General features: G+C 52.2%; 2 protein-coding genes across 10 annotated transcripts; both read right to left on the bottom strand.

Annotated features, from left to right (window-relative positions):
• Positions 1–273: 273 nt before the first annotated feature.
• On the bottom strand, positions 274–4,779 carry DAXX (death domain associated protein). 9 transcript variants are annotated; one of them, XM_017345027.3, is made up of 8 exons: positions 4,641–4,779; positions 3,173–3,431; positions 2,187–3,018; positions 1,872–2,086; positions 1,509–1,716; positions 905–1,382; positions 566–788; positions 274–484 (listed from the first exon to the last, which is right to left on the bottom strand). In XM_017345027.3, exons 2-8 carry the CDS (start codon positions 3,377–3,379, stop codon positions 425–427), a joined length of 2,223 nt encoding a protein of 740 aa, XP_017200516.2. In that variant the 5' UTR covers positions 3,380–3,431; positions 4,641–4,779; the 3' UTR covers positions 274–424. The 9 variants fall into 9 exon arrangements, with proteins under 9 accessions (XP_017200516.2, XP_051710808.2, XP_017200517.2 ...); XM_051854848.2 differs by having other exon boundaries at positions 3,173–3,428; positions 4,641–4,762; XM_017345028.3 differs by having other exon boundaries at positions 4,523–4,661.
• Positions 4,780–8,784: 4,005 nt separating this feature from the next.
• SMIM40 (small integral membrane protein 40) lies at positions 8,785–10,109 on the bottom strand. The gene is made up of 2 exons (XM_051854865.2): positions 9,781–10,109; positions 8,785–8,921 (listed from the first exon to the last, which is right to left on the bottom strand). Exon 1 carries the CDS (start codon positions 10,047–10,049, stop codon positions 9,807–9,809), a length of 243 nt encoding a protein of 80 aa, XP_051710825.1. The 5' UTR covers positions 10,050–10,109; the 3' UTR covers positions 8,785–8,921; positions 9,781–9,806.
• Positions 10,110–16,230: the final 6,121 nt, after the last annotated feature.

Raw genomic sequence — 16,230 nt, 5'->3', positions numbered from 1 at the left:
GCGCTGACAGACCCTCGAAGCCCCGCCCCCTTCCTCCGGGCCTGGATTGGCCAGATAACCTCGAGTCGGGCCCTGATTGGCCTTTTACTCCTACCGCTAGGAGTGAGAAAGTAAAGCGCGTTAGGAGGCCGAAGCACATTTTTTTTTAAAAAGTTCTCGGTAGCGGACACCGGGGACCCGGGGCATCAGGAGAGCGGTGTAGGGGCCAGGCTAGGAAAGGGCAGATCCGAGTCCGGAGCTCGGCCCTCAGCGGCAGACAAGGAACAGGCAGGATACAGTAAGAAAAGCATTTTATTGTTTTTAACGTTTCTGTGTAAAACTTAAGCTTATTTTTTAAAAGAAACCACCAGAAGGGGTCACTCAGTCCCCCGCCCCCGTCCCCCTCCACTGTCATCCCGGAACGAACGGAGGCAGGACGGGGCAGCTAATCCGAGTCCGAGAGCACAATGATCTCCTCGGGGTCGCACTGCGTGGCCACGCTCGTCTGCGGAGAACCAGAGGCACAGTCAGGGCGCGCGCCCGGGGAGCTCGAGCGGGCGGGACAACCAGCGGGCCTCGCCCTTACCTTGTAAGTGCTGGCCCGGGCAGGCTGTGCCGGCAGGGTTTGGGACAGCCGGGCTGGCGACGGGCTGCAGAGGGAGCTGGTCACCAGGCCATGGCTGGGAGAGTCCACCCTCGTGGAGGAGTCCGCGGCTGAGGCCGTGGAAGCCAGCGGGGAGGGTGGGCTGGGCAGGGGCCGGCTCCTCCTCCCGTTCTTCTCAGGCACGGCTCGTTCCCGGTCCACGCAGCTGGGTACGGAAACAAATTCACAGTGGGGCACGGGGCTGGAGCTGGAGGGAGTCCAGCCTGAGAGCCCCTTGGCATCCCTCTGGCTCCTTCCCTCTTCCCCCGCCGGCGCTGTTACCTGTTTCCTAAAGGCCCGGACGCTATCTGCCGGTTCTCCTTCCGAGACTTCTTACAGGGGGGGCTGGCACCTCCCCAGGCATGGGGAGAAACACCTCCATTGAAGGAGGTGGAGGTGACCGCGGCTGCCCCGTTCTCCAAGACAGTGGTGACGGGCTCCTCCGCGTGCCTCCTGGAAGAGGAAACGTCCGTCTCCTCAGGGGAAGACGTGGTATCCAGGGGCAGGGCTTCAATCTCCAGCTCAAAGAGCTGAGACACGGGGCTCTCTTCCTCCGGGGGCACCTCCGCAAGCTGCTCCCCGTTCCTTTCCACACCCACGCTGGGGCGGGCCGCGGGCTCTTCCAACAGTGAGGGTGCTAGCGCTTTGAGTCCTGTGTTGTGCTGCTCCCTGGGAGACCTGCCGAGCTCTCGGCCGGGTTCCGGATTCTTTTCAGTGGAGACCTGTGGTGGAGGCCCGGGACTCCTGTCTCCAGCCTCACCTGGAAAAGGAGAGGGGACGGCTGCTGTGAGAACGGGAGACAGCGCCGCTGGGCGAGGGCCAGGTCTCCCACGGGCGGCTCGCGCGCAGGAGGCACTGACAGCGGGGCGACACGCTGCTTACATACCTGTTCCCTCCTCCTCCTCCTCCTCCTCCTCTTCATCTTCCCCCTGACCTTCCTGCATCTGCTCCAGATCCTCCTCCTCTTCGGAATCTGTGGCCTCCTCTTCCTCCTCCTCCTCTTCCTCCTCCTCCTCACTTTCCTCATCTTCTTCATCATCTGTCTCAGCTTTGGAGGTAGTAGGGCACTCCTGGGAAGCCATTCCACTGGGACCCTGGAGGACAAAGGAGTTTCTCTAAGGAATCCCTGGCCTCAGGGGGTTTGGTTCTTGCATTCCCTCTGTACCCCCCCATCCATCACCCTGGAACCCCTAGCGGCCAGCGCAGGGGGAGGACAAGGTCTCTCTGAAGGCTGCTGTCCCTTCCACACCTCACCAGAATCCAAGGAGGCTGTGGGGGAATCTGCAGGCTGGGAAGAGGTGCCTTGGGGGAGGCGGGCTCTTCTCTTCTGTCTCTCGCCTTCCTCACTTCTGTCTTGCATCATTGCGTATTTGGAGATGACCTCGTCTAGGCGGCTCAAGGCCAAGGTCCGGTTTTCCCGAAGGCGCCGGGCCAAGGCAGGATCTGACAGTGCAGGGTCAATGCCTACATGGGAAGATATGACAGCAGAGCACTCAGCCCACACCCTGGCAGAGAGGGCGAGCGGTCCCCTCTGCCTCCGACGGGCACCCCGCTAACCCGCTACCTGGCCTGTAGTCATCCGTGAGGTGGCAGCCGAAGTTGTAGATGAGGTCGAGATGGCGTCGCTCCTGTAGCCTGACGCCCACATCTCGGAAGGCGTCCTGGGCCATGAGCTGGAGCTGCTGGCGCGGGAGGCCGAGGCTGTGCCGGACAGCTGCCTTCTCTACGGCCCGCAGCACATCACCGTAGTCGGGGAAGGTGTCGGGGCCTGGCTTGTTGATGAGCCGCTCGATGCGCCTGTTGACCTCTGGGTAGCGGGTGCCGCGGTAGGGGATGCGCTGCTCTATGACCCGGCCGGTCAGCGAAGAGCAGTCTTTCAGCTCGCACAGTCGCCCAAAGAGGCGGATCAGCTTCCGCTTCAAGCGCGACTCCTGCAGGTACGTGGAGTCTGGGTCATCCAGTTCTGACAGATCCAGCTCCTTCTCCTGCAGCCTCCGGATCTCCGCCACGTACAGTGCCAGCAGCTGCTCTAGGCGCTGGATCTGCCGGCGGGAGCCACGGGTCCTTGGGGCCTCGGAGACAGCGGCCTCAGCATTGCCGGGCTCCGAGGCCGGGTCTGCAGAAGTATTACTCCCAGAGGGCTCACTGGAGGCGGTGGCAGCAGGAGCGAAGTTCAGCTTCTTCTTGGCTGAGTGGGCCTTGAGAACGGTGCAGAGCTCGTTGATGTAGACGTAGAGCTTGGCGGGCCGGCTCCGGGCCCGGGACAGGACCCGAGAGAGGATGTTGCAGAACTCGGCTGAGGCCAAAAACACAGAGTGGGCACGCTGCTGCCGACTGGAGAGGAACGGGACCACCTCAGGGTGGTCCGCTGTCTGCGTCTTACACAGTTCAAGGAACTGGAGGGTTCGGGGGAAGAAGAGAGCGGACAAGAGACAAGGGAGGGGGTTGAGAGAGAGAAGGGGGGGTGCAGTTAGTGGGGGAGAGAGGACCAGAGAGCCAGTGCGCCATCCCCCTCCCTGGGGTATAAGAATCTTCTCCCCTAAAGCTCACCTCTTCAAACAGCTTCTCATTCTCCAACTTGTAGCATTTCTTGCCGCCAGAACTACTGCTTCCTCCGGCCCCATGGGGCTCAGAGGAGCCAGGGGCTTCTGCCTGGGGTGAGGCCGGAGTGGGGGGTGGGTGGGAGGGCCCTGGCTGAGCGACTGCTTCATCTTCGTCATCATCATCCAGCACAATGATGCTGTTAGCGGTGGCCATGAGGGATCAAATCCCCCGGAGGGAGGAAGTGTTGGGGGTTTCAGAATTCCTGCTGGAAGGGGATGGGGCCTCAGAAAGAGCCCCTCCAGCATAGCCCCTCCCTTCAGCTCAGTTTCCAATCTCCGTGGGTTTCAGCAACACCCAGCCCTGCCCAACAGTGTCCTCACTGCCTGTCTTCTGCAACCATTAGCTCTGGATGCCTTCCCGGGCCCTTCAAGTGGCCCAGGACAGGGAACCGCAAACATTCAATCGCCACACCCAGCTCTACCTCTCACATTGGCTTCCGGTCTTTCTGTTCCATCTCCCCACTATTTCTCATAGTTGTCAAGTTGGTTCTTCCAACCCCAGTCCCGCTTCCCAGATTCCCATGACACCCTCACACACGGAAAACACACTCGCTCTGGCTGCCTCACGTCTGGCCCCTTTCACCCCGAAACATGTCAAACCCATACCCCACCCTTAATGATCACCCCAACTCCTAGACAATCCAACAGTCCTCTCAACGATCCATTCTCCTTTCCCCTCCTGCTATTAACTCCGTATTTCACCCTCTGATGGGCTTCTTCAAACCAGGGCACTGGGTTGGAGTATGACACCTCAAGAGCCCTCCCTCTCACCCCACCCTGATTTTACCTGGTCGCTCTCTGTGACTTGTAACCGATCGTGAGACCTACAGTGGGCTCTCCCGATTCTTCTCGGATCCCACCCTTGAGTCGCGCCGGCAGGGTAGATGAGCTTCCCGCCAAGTCCCCCTCCCCCAGGTCAGACCCCTAGCCGCCCCACTTCCCTTCAGGAATAAGGTACCAGAGCATGCCTCTCAGACTCAGAGCCCGCGTCTCCCCAGTACCGCCTCCTCGATATCCCCTCCCCCGTTTTCGCTCCCCACACAGTCCGGCCCGCACCTCAGAAACGGTCTCACGAGACGACCCTCGCCGCTGATCTCAGAACCTCGCATGGTTCCCTCCGCCTTCCTTCCCCCTCCCACCGCAGGCCCCACTACAGACCGGAAGCCGCGGAGTTTCCGCCTACACGCGTATAAGCGCGGCCATATTGTCGTACGGAGCCCAGCCTTCCTGCTTCCGGAAGGCCCCACCGAGCGTGCCTAGTACCGCCCACCTAGCCCGCGACTCCCTTCCCCCTGACCTGTAGGGGGCGGGGCCTGCCCCTTCAGGGCGTCCCGAAGTTGCTGGGGGCCGCCATTTTGTTGTACGGCCCCAGCTCTGCAGTGACTTGGGCCCTCAGCCGGCGGAGCTATTTTCACCTGGTGCTTCTGGGACTCCGCCAATCAGAAACTTCCTGCCTCGAGCCCAACCGCCAGCTAGTCGCGTGCCGAGACCACTGAGCCACCTTTCCCAGGGGTGGGAGGGGGGCAGTGGAATAGGCTGGCTGAAGAACTGGGGTCGCCAAGGCTGTGCATGGCTTCAGGAAAGGGCAGGCGTGTCTAAACGGGGAAATAAAACCTTTTCCTTCCGCTGGGCAATTAGTGAGGCTTCCGGTCCTGCTTTCCTATCTCCCAGGTACCGGTTTCCACCGCTTAATGGGCTTTGCGCCCCTCGCCGCTGCCCGGCCGCCGCTTCCACTTCCAGGTGCTACGTCCCCGGCCGGGAAATGTCGACGCATGCGTACAAACGAGCACCGCGCTCCCTGAAGGTGGTGGTGGTGGTATTACTATCGCTACGTTGTTGTTGACTGGCTTTCCGAGCTCCGCCTCAGAACTAATCAGCGTCCAAGCCGGCGGGACCCGAGCGGCGCTGCGCTGTTCTCCGAGTGGGGCCTGGACGCTGCGGCGGCATCGGCCCCTCGAGGCTCTGTCGTGGGGTCCGGGGGCTGGGGGGAGCAGCTGGGCGATGGCCCCCGCGCGTGCGGGGAGACGCGGTGGTCTCCTGCTCCTCAGGGAGAGCCGAGGACAGAGTGAGGAAGGAGCCGGAGGAGACGCCTCGCGTGGGGGAGGCCGGGCCGCGTCCCGAGGCGCGCTTGCGGGGACAGCGCGAAGCCCACGCGCGGGTGGTGGCCTCCTGCCTCAGGCCCGCGGCCTTGCATCCCTGACGCTTCCTTTGAGAATCCCTGTCACTTCTCGCCAGTCGTCCAGGCCTACAGCCTTCAAATTGAGCAACAAAACTCGCCAAGACCACTGGGTCTTGACAAAGAGGATTTAAGTTTCAGATCCTCAGCTTTCCCAAAATTGGGCTCCCAGAGCGAGCGCCTGCGGTAGAGGTTCTCCCTCTTCCTTCCCCTTCACAATGGACTTTCTCCATCTTATAATAATTCACAGCCGTGAAGTTGCCTGGGTCTCTTACCTGGCTGAAGTCAAAAGACACGTGGTCTATTTCAGCGATGCACCATGAACACAATCTTCTAGCTTATTAAAAATTCGTAATGCAAAAATTTGCACAATCTTTGTGCTGCTTGATAAATTCGTTTTTCATAATTGTAACGATAAATATTTTTAACAAAGAGTCAAAATCGCAAGAAAGACTTTTTTATTTAAAAAAATGTTTTTTATTTGACAGGTAGAGTTAGAGACAGAGAGAAAGGTCTTCCTTACGTTGGTTCACCCCCCAAATGGCCACTACGGCTGGCGCTGTGCCGATCCGAAGCCAGGAGCCAGGTGCTTCCTCCTGGTCTCCCATGCGGGTGCAGGGCCCAGGCACTTGGGCCATCCTCCACTGCCTTCCCGGGCCACAGCAGAGAGCTGTACTGGAAGAGGAGCAACCGGGACTAGAACCCGGCGCCCATATGGGATGCCGGCGCCGCAGGTGGAGGATTAACCAAGTGAGCCACGGCGCCGGCCCCAAGAAAGACATTTTTCATCTCAATTAGTATATATGTACCTTCAGGAAAACGTAAGAGGTTGGTCAATAAAAGATTTTCAAATATAAGAGCATATAGTTGGTGTTGGTGCTGTGGATTAAGACTCTGCCTCTGGCACTGGCATCCCATGTATGGGTGATGGTTCGAGTCCCAGCTGCTCCACTTTCAATCAAGCTCTCAGCTATGGCCTGGGAAAGCAGTAGAAAATGGCTCAATTCTTTAAGCACCTGTACTCGCATGGGAAACCTGGAAGAAGCTCCTGGCTCCTGGCTTTGAATCGGCCTGGCTCTGGTCGTTGCAGCCATTTGGGGAGTGAACCAGTGGATGGAAGACCTCTCTCTCTCTGCCTCTGCCTCTGTAGTTCTGCCTTTCAAGTAGATGTTTAAAAAGATAAAAAGAGCATATAGTTGCTGTCAGTGCTGTGGAGTAACAGGCAAAGCCGCCGCCTGTAGCACTGGCATCCCATATGGGTGCTATTTCAGGTCCTGGCTGCTCCTCTTCCAATCCAGCTCCCTGCTAATGGTCCTGGGGGACCTGGAAGAAGCTCCTGGTTCCAAGCTTCAGCCTGGCCCAGCACTGGCCATTTGGGGAGTGAACCAGCAGATGAAAGACTTCCTCTCTCTTTCTTTCTCCCTCTCTCTCTGCCTCTGCCTTTCAAATGAATAAATAAAAAGATTTATTTGAAAGGCAGAGAGAGAGAGAGAGAGGTCTTCCATCTGCTGGTTCACTTCCTGAGTGGCCACAACAGCCAGAGCTGGGCCAGGCTGAAGCTAGGAACCAGGAGCTTCTTCTGGGTCTCCCATGTGGGTGCAGGGGCCCAAGCACTTGGGCCATCTTCTGCTTTCCCAGGTCACAGCAGAGAGCTGGATGGGAAGTGGTGCAGCGGGGACTTGAACTGGTGCCCATACACTGCAGGCAGTGGCTTTACCCACTACACCACAGTGCCAGTCCCCCTAAATGAATACATTTTTTTTTTTTTAAGATTTACTTATTTGAAAGAGTTACACAGAGAGGAGAGGCAGAGAGAGAGAGGTCTTCCATCTACTGGTTCACTCCCCAGTTGGCCACAATGGCTGGAGCTGTGCCAATCCGAAGCCAGGAGCCAGGAGCTTCTTCCGGGTTTCCCACGAGGGTGCAGGGGCCAAGGACTTGCGCCATCATCTACTGCTTTCTCAGGCCATAGCAGAGAGCTGGCTCGCAAGTGGAGCAGCCAAATCTCAAACCGGTGCCCATATAGGATGCTGGCGCTTCAGGGTGCTAACCCGCTCCGCCACTGTGCCGGCCCCTAAATGAATGTCTTTAAAAGAATAAAAATCATATAGTTGTCTGGGGTGGGGGGTGGGCATTGTGCAAGGTGTTAAGCCCCTGCCTGGATGCCTGCATCCTTTATCTTGGGTGTTAGTTCAAGTCCTGGCTACTGATGGAAAATATCTATCTCTTTCCATCTCTCTCTCTCTCTCTCTCTCTCTCTCATTCCCTCTCTCCCTCCCTCCTTTTCAAATAGATATAAATAAGTAAACATTTTAAGAAGTCTGTTGGGAGATGGAATGGTAGGAGTTCAAGTTCAAGAAGAAAAAAATGAAGAAGAGAAAAATGGTTCCCTACTGTTTTTATTTTAAGTGGGTGTTGGTGGGTACCAAGTCACAATATTTCTATTCTCTTGACCACTCAGAAAGATGATTTTTTAAAAGATTTTTTATTTATTTGAAAGTCAGAGTTATACAGAGAGAGGAGAGGCAGAGAGAGAGAGGTCTTCCATCCACTGGTTCACGCCCCAATTGGCTGCAACGGCCAGAGCTGCGCCGATCCGAAACCAGGAACCAGGAGCTTCTTCTGGGTCTCCCATGTGAGTTCAGAGGCCCAAGGACTTGGGTCATCTTCTACTGCTTTCCCAGGCCATAGCAGAGAGCTGGATGGGAAGTGGAGCAGCCGGGACTCCAACCAGCACCCATATGGGATGCTGGCGCTTTAGGCCAGGTCATTAACCTACTGCGCCACAGCGCTAGCCCCCCAAAAAAGATGATTATTTTAAACTGAGTATTTTTAACATATCAAGAATTATATTCTAGAAACAATTTTAATTTATGAAATTTTTATTCACTTTAAAGATTTTTGAACTTTTTTATTTATTTGAGAGGTAGAGTTACAGACAGTGAGAGGGAGAGACAGAGAGAAAGGTCTTCCATCCACTGGTTCACTCTCCAAATGTCCATAACAGCCAGAGATGAGCTGATCCAAAGCCAGGATCCAGAAGCTTCTTTCAGTTCTCCCACGTGGGTAAAGGGACCAAGGACTTGGGCCATCTCCCACTGCTTTCCTAGGCCATAGCAGAGAGCTGGATGGGAAGTAAAGCAGCCGGAACTCGAACTGTCAGCAACACAGGATGCCACTGATGAAGGCAGAGGCTTATCCTATCACACCACAGTGCTGGCCACTAAGGATTTATTTGAAAGGCAGAGTGACACAGAAGGAGAGACACACAGAAAGAAATCTTCCGTCAGCTTGTCCACTCCCCAAATGTCCACAAGAGCCAGGGTTGGGCCAGTCCAAAGTCAGAATCCAAGAGCTTCATCTGGGTCTCCCATATGGGTGGCATGTACTTGGGTCATCTTCCATTGTTTTCCCAGGTGCATCAGCAGGAATTTTGGTCAGGAACACAGGAGCTGGGACTTGAACCAGTACTCTATAGGGGACACTGGTGTCCCTTGCAAGGGACCAACAACACCAGCACCTATGATGAAAAATTTTAGATGAATACTTAAAAATATGTGAGGGATAGCAAAGCAAACAGTTCCTGTACAGCAAGGGAAACAAGCATCAGAGTGAAGAGACAGCCTGCAGAATGGGGAAAAAAATAACCGTTTGAAAGCTATTCATCCAATAATGGATTGAAACCCAGACTATATATGATGAAGTATGGGCTCTGCCTAGTATCCATCTGTGATGAATGGATAAAGAATACGTGGTATATATACACAGTAGAATATTGTCTGGCCACTAAAGAGTGAAATCCTGTCATCTGTGGCAACATGAGTAAGTCGTTGTGTTAAAGTGAGCCAGGCACAGAAAGACAAAGCATGTTCTCGTTCATACGTGGAAGCTAAAAACATTGATCTTCTAGAAGTAGAAAGTAGAATATGGCTAGGCAGGTGGGGAGCAGAGGGAGACAGGGACAATGAGGTTAGACAGGAGGAGTCGATTCTAGTGTTCTACAGCACAGTAGAGTAACTACAGTTAATGTATACTTCAAAATGGCTAGAGAATGCTTGAAAGTTTCCAACACAAAGAGATGATAAATGTTTGAACTGACAGGTGTGCAAATTACCCTGATTTGATATCGCACACTCTAATACATGTGTCAAATCACACTTTCCCCACGAATATGTACAATTAGAATGTGTCAGACATTTTTTGAAATGTGTGAGGGGTTACATACTTTTCCAAAAATTTCCCTCAAGAACAGATGCAGAAACTTAGGGTGACTGCTGTACACCCTCCAAGTGTCCCCTCCACAGCCCCCAACAGCCCCATTTCCCTCTCTCTCTCTCTCTCTCTCTCTCTTTCTCTCTCTCTCTCGGCTCCCCTCTCACCTCTGTGGCAGGCAAAGACGCTGCGGTCACAACTCCAGCTCCTCCTCCTTCGGGGGGGTCCCCAAGAGCCAGTCCCCAAACTTGGCCCATGGTAGTGGCCACAGAAGCTTGTAAGCGGCCTCCAGCATGAGCAGGGTCAGAAAGAGGGTGAGGAAGATGAAGAAGACCTTGTCCAAGGTGCGTTGAATGGGACCCCTGGGAAGAGAGGGCCCCTGGGCAAATGCTAGGAATACATCCCCCTCATCCACATCACCTTCCTCTTCTGCCATCTTAACCCAGGGTCTGACAGCTGGCTGGGGCTGGGAGCCCTTGGTCAGCACAGCCAGGATTAAGGGGCATCGCTGTGGACATACTGCACCTGCCGGTCTTGACCCTAATTCGCACCCCAGAAAGGAGAGAGCGGCCTCTGAGCCTTCCGAACAATTATTCAGTCATGCATGCGATGTGGAAGGCCTGGGCCAAACGACCCCTAAATTCTGTTCAACTTTACCACAGTGAAGTCCTGTGGTTTGCAAACTGAAAGCCAACACAGAAACACGACCTGGAGCTGGGGCCCTGGGTTCAAGGCTCAGGCCCCTCAGAGAGCGAGCACGGGACGGAGCACTGCGGGCGGCGGTCGCGGGCCCCTGAGCGCTGGGTTCCTAACTTCCGGTCCCTGCGTTGCGGGAGGACCGCAACCGGAGTCCCGCCGGGAAGTTTAGGATTGGTCAGCGGGGCGAGGGTGTGTGACTGCGAGGCACTGCGGCGAGGGGTGGGGTCCAGCTCCCCAGGTCGCAGTGGGGGCTGCGGCCCCAGAGGCTGCCTTCGGGACGCCTGAGTTTAAGCGCATGAGGCGGAACCCCCTAGAGAGCCTACGGATGGGGCTGGTCCCTAGAAAGACAGGGATTAGAGGATTGGTTTGGGGTTGAAACTTCGCGTCCTGCTGCCCAGCTCCAGGAGGGGCTGGGGCAGTTGCCTGCGCTGATGAGCTTGCCGGGTGGGCGGGGTGGGCGCCTGCCCCGGGGACCCTGTACCTCCGCGTCTGGCTGTTCACCTGAATTATGTCCTTTATTGAAAGCACCGGGAAACCTAAGTGTTTCCCTGAGTCCTCTGACCCAGGGAGGGGCGGGAGGAGCCTGGGGTGCAGCTGGCCAGTCAGAAGTGCACACGCCCCGAGGGGTCTCACAGGAGCCCCAGGGATGGAGGACACGCAGTGAGGGTCGACCGGGGAGCTACGCGCAGACTCACACCTAACCGGTCACAGAAGCGTTTTGTGCATTGAGTGGGAGAGGAAAGGAAGGAAGTTTTTTTACTGGAGTTACACATTCAGAAGAATATCAAAACCAATTATATTTAGTTATTATTGCCCGTATTTAGGTTTTCTGTTGGTAGACCGGATATGGTTGAATGAATGATAAAATAAGCACGCATTATTTTGTTAAAAAGTATTTACGTATGTATTTATTTGAAAGGCAGAGCAAAGGGGTGGGGGAGGGGTCATCTGCTGTTTCACTCCCATAAGGGTCACACGTGTAGAACTGGGCCAAGCCAAAGCCAGGAGCCAGGAGCTTCTTCCGGGTCTCCCACGTGGGTTGCAGAGGCCCAGGTACTTGGGCCATCTTCTACTGCTTTCCCAGGTGCATCAGCAAGAACGCTGCATTAGAAGCCGAGCCGCAGGAACTCAAAAAGAGCTCTCTCAAACAGGATGCTGGCATCCCAAGTACGTACACACACACCATCAATTTTTTCTTGGCTTCATTTCAATGAAGTCACTAATTTTATTATTATAAATCAAGATTTTCACATAATCTGTATTCTATTAATGATAATGAATTAAAGAATTAAAAAATTAAAAGCAAGTAAGCTTTACATACTTTGAATATATTTTTATATAAAAATTTTAAATTAAGATTATTTTCATGCTTTCAAATGACATCTTTCTAATGTATAAATTACTTAAAGTACAAAATACAGGCCGGCGCCGCGGCTCACTAGGCTAATCCTCCGCCTAGCGGCGCCGGCACACCGGGTTCTAGTCCCGGTCGGGGCGCCGGATTCTGTCCCGGTTGCCCCTCTTCCAGGCCAGCTCTCTGCTGTGGCCAGGGAGTGCAGTGGAGGATGGCCCAGGTGCTTGGGCCCTGCACCCCATGGGAGACCAGGAAAAGCACCTGGCTCCTGGCTCCTGCCACCGGATCAGCGCGGTGTGCCGGCCGCAGCGCGCCTCCGCGGCGGCCATTGGAGGGTGAACCAACGGCAAAGGAAGACGTTTCTCTCTGTCTCTCTCTCTCACTGTCCACTCTGCCTGTCAAAAAAAAAAAAAAAAGGTACAAAATACAAATTATAATTGTTAAAATTTAAAATAAAGTTGTTATATATTAAAGTTGACATTTTATTAAATATAATTTTAAATAATTGATTTTTTGTATTTTATTTGAAAGAGAGGCAGAGCGAGACCTTCCACCCAGTTTCACCCCCCAGATGCCTACAACAGCTGCTGGGCCAGGCAGAAGCCGGGAGAGCGAACTCAATCCAGACCTCCCACAGGGTGCAGGGATCTGACTATGTGAGCCATCTCTGCACATTAACAGGGAGCTGGGATGGCAAGCAGAACCGGGACATGAACGCAGGCTCTGGTGTGGGCTGTGGGAGTCTCAAGCATCATCTTAACTGCTGTGCACACCTCTCAGCTCTAAGTATTTTATAAAAATAAGACCAGGGGCCAGCACTGTGGTGAAGGGGGTGAAGCCTCTGCCTGTGATGCCAACATCCCATGAGGGCACTGGTTCAAATCCCAGCTGCTCCACTTCTGATCCCGCTCCCTGCTGGTGCACCTGAGAAGGCAGTGGAAGATGGGCCCCTGCACCCGCATGGGAGACCCGGAAGAAGCCAGGAAGAGGCTCCTGGCTTTAGTCTGGCCTGGCTCTGGTTGTTGTGGCCATTTGGGGAGTAGACCCGCAGATGGAAGATTTCTCTGTCTCTCCCTCTCAATCTGTAACTCTGAATTTCAAATAAATAAAAATAAATCTTTTTAAAAAAATAAAACTGTAATTCAAGCCTTGGATGCCTAAGTTGCCAGTGTGACTTCACGGTCATACTTGTTATGCACGTATACAGTTCCCAATTTGCATCGTTCAACTTATGGTGGTGTGAAAGTGATACAGATTTGGGAGAAACTGTACTTTGAATTTGGATCTTTTCTGGGGCTAGGGTATGCAGTCCCACACTCTCTCTGATGGGCATCAGCAGAGAGCCACAGCTGCCAGTCATCCATGCAGTCTGGAAGGAAAACTACCCTCAACCTGCGTCCTAAGGCAGGATATGCAGTCGCTTAGGAACATGTATGGAATTCATTTTCTGTTTGCGACATTTTCAACTTAAGGATGGGTGTATAGGGACTGAATGAAAGTGCCTCTGTATACCAACTTGAATGTAATATGAATATTTTAGTGTGAGAGAGTATCTTTCAGCCACCACGTGCAACTGTGGCGCCACTAAGAAATGATAGTTATGAAAAAAAGTCTGCATTCATGCTGAGTAAGAGAAAGGCTGACAAGCTAATGAATTTGTCTTTCCACTTCCCGAAGCACTTTTCCTGCTCAAGTTCTCTCTGAATTCCATTTTCTAAAAGATTTATTTATTTGAGAGGCAAAGTTACAGAGAGAGAGAGAGAGAGAGAGAGAGAGAGAATCTTCCATCTGCTGGTTCACTCCCCAGATAGCTGCAATGGCCAGGGTTAGGCCAGGTTGAAGTCAGGAGCCAGGAACTTCTTCTGGGTCTCCTGCTAGTTTCCCAGGTGCGTTAGCAGGGAGCTGAATCAGAGGTAGAGCAGCCAGCACCCAAGTGGGATGCCAGTGCTGCAGCAGTGGCTTAACCTGCTGCGCTCAAAGTGCCAGCCCTTCTCCCTCTCCCTGAATTCTAAACAAGGGCCCCTCTCTAGGATCGGCAGTCGCACACATCTTGCCAGCATTTGGTCACCATCACCTTTGCTTCAGCGACAGTACAAGCTGTGTGGAAGCACATTTCTTTGGGACCTGAATAGTGTTGGTTATAACAACAGATGATTGCACCCATGCTGCATGAATTAGGAAGCCTTCCAAAATGGTTCCTGGGTGCTTGGGGTGCCTGCATCCCACATCAAATGCTTGGGTTGAGTCCTGGCTCTGCCCCAGTTCCAGCTTCCGACCAGTGCAGAGCCTGGGAGGCAGCAAGTGATGGCTGAAGTGGCTGGCTCCTCCCACCCACATGGGAGATTTGGATTGAGTTCCTGGCTCCTGACTTTGGCCCAACCATGACTGTGCCATAATTAATTTAATCATTCTCGTTCTGATGGATGCCTAAACTATGTCTCATTTGTTCTTATGACTAATCAGGCAGAGATAGAGATCACTGAATGTACGTTCTTGGGCAAATGTATATGTTTTCTTTAGGAAAGCTCTAGAAAAGTGCAAATTGGGTAAACATGGAAAGAGAACAATACTTATAAATTGTTTGATATTGTTAAAATTCCTTTCCAAAAATGTAGATTCCCACAGGCATCCTACTTGATCAGTTTTAAATTTGGGGCAATTTCTTTGAAAGTATATTATATCACTTTTATTTCAATTTTTAAAATCTTTTTTACTTTTTTTAAAAGCTTTTTTTTTTTAAAATTTGAGGCAGAAAGAAATAAACATAAACAGAGAAAGCTGACAGCTACCAGAAATGGCTAGACCGAGCCGGGCCAAAGCTGGGAGCTGCCCTGGGGCCTGCATGAGCAGGAAGCTGGACTTGGGAGCAGAGCCAGGACTCACACCTGAGTACTCTGACGACATAGGCTGTGGGCATTCTAGGCCAAACACCCACCTCTTAATTCCTTTTTAAATTCATAAACAATGACTGTCCATAATCACATAGTATTGTGTGATCATTCAGTATAAATATACAACGTAGGATGGTCAGACGAGGGTAATCTGCATCTCCATCTCCATAAACATCTATCATTTCTTTGTGTTGGAAGCTTTCAGCCTTCCGTGTCTTTACAGAATACATGTAAACGGCTGTGCATTGTAGTCACCCCACTGTGCTGTACATTAGAACTTACCCCTCCTGTGTAGCTGTAGGTTGATACCCATTTCCAGGCTCCCTTTCGTCCCCTTCCTAGCCTTTAGTAATCGCTTTTCCACTTTCTACCATGAAATCCACATTTTAGCCTCCACATATGAGTGAGAACATCTGGTACTTGTCTTTCTGTGCCTGCCTTACCATTTTTTTAAAGGGTGCCTGGCTTATCTTACTTAACACAGTGTCCTCCATTTCCATCCGTGTTGCCATAAACAAGAGGAGGCTTCAAAATGTTTGTGGAAAGCTGAATTAAAATACACGTTTCTTCTGTCTGTTCATCTGCTGATGGCACCTGGCTGGTACCAAATTGCTGTTATAGATAGTGCTGCAGTCAGTGTGGAATGTTGGGTGTCTCTTTGACATGCTGATTTCATTTCCTTTGGATGTAAACCCAGCAGAGGGCTAGCTGGATCCTACGGTAGATGTATTTTTGGTTTTCTGAGGAGCCTCCGTACTGTTTTCCGTAATGGCTGTACTGATTTACATTCCCACCAGCAGGATATAAGAGTTTCCTTTTCTCGACAGCCTCACCAGTATTTGTTATTTCTTGTGTTTTTGATTAGAGCCATTGCAACCGAGGTGAGAGTTTATCTACATCTCCTTGTAGTTTTGATTTACATTTCCCTAATGATTAGTGATGTGGGTATTTTTTTTTCATTTATTTCTGGCCCTTCTATGTCTTCTTTTCAAAATGTTTCTAAATAAATAAATACTCATTTTACTTGAAAGGCAGAGAGACAGGGACAAAAAGAGAAAGACAGAGAAGAAAGATATTTCCATCCACTGGTTTGCGCTCCAAATGTTCACACCAGCCAGGCAGACCCAGGCCAGGCTGAAGCCAGAAACCCGGAACTTTGTCTGCGTCTGTCACGTGAGTGGCAGGGACCCAAGTACTTGAGCCATCACCAGATGCCTATGAGGGCACACATTAGCAGAAAGCTGGATCAGAAATGAAGGAGCCAGAATTCAAACCAGGCAGTCCAATGCAGGACGTGGGCATCTAAGGCAGTGTCATAACCGCTGTACAAAACACCTGGGCCTGCATACCTTGGGAGACATGTTTACTCAAAATATTGCAGCATTTTAAAATTGAATTTAGTTTTTATTTTATTTTATTTTTTGCTGTTGAATTCTGTATGCTAACTCCTTGTCAGATGGGTAGTTGGCTGATGTTTTCTGCAGGTTGTCTTTTCACTCTGTTCACTGTTTCCTTTACTCGCAGGAAGTTCTTAGTTTCATATAATCCAACGTGTTCATTATTTTCTTTCTTTCCTTTTTTTTTTTTTTTTGACAGGCAGAGTTAGACAGTGAGAGAGAGAGACAGAGAGAAAGGTCTTCCTTCCATTGGTTCACCCCACAAATGGCTGCTAC

The sequence above is a fragment of the Oryctolagus cuniculus genome, chromosome 5 (genome assembly GCF_964237555.1).
Source record: "Oryctolagus cuniculus chromosome 5, mOryCun1.1, whole genome shotgun sequence".
In the NCBI taxonomy this organism is placed as follows: Eukaryota; Metazoa; Chordata; class Mammalia; order Lagomorpha; family Leporidae; genus Oryctolagus; species Oryctolagus cuniculus.
Note: the sequence above shows the minus strand (reverse complement) of the source record. Positions and strands in the feature narration are given on the sequence as shown.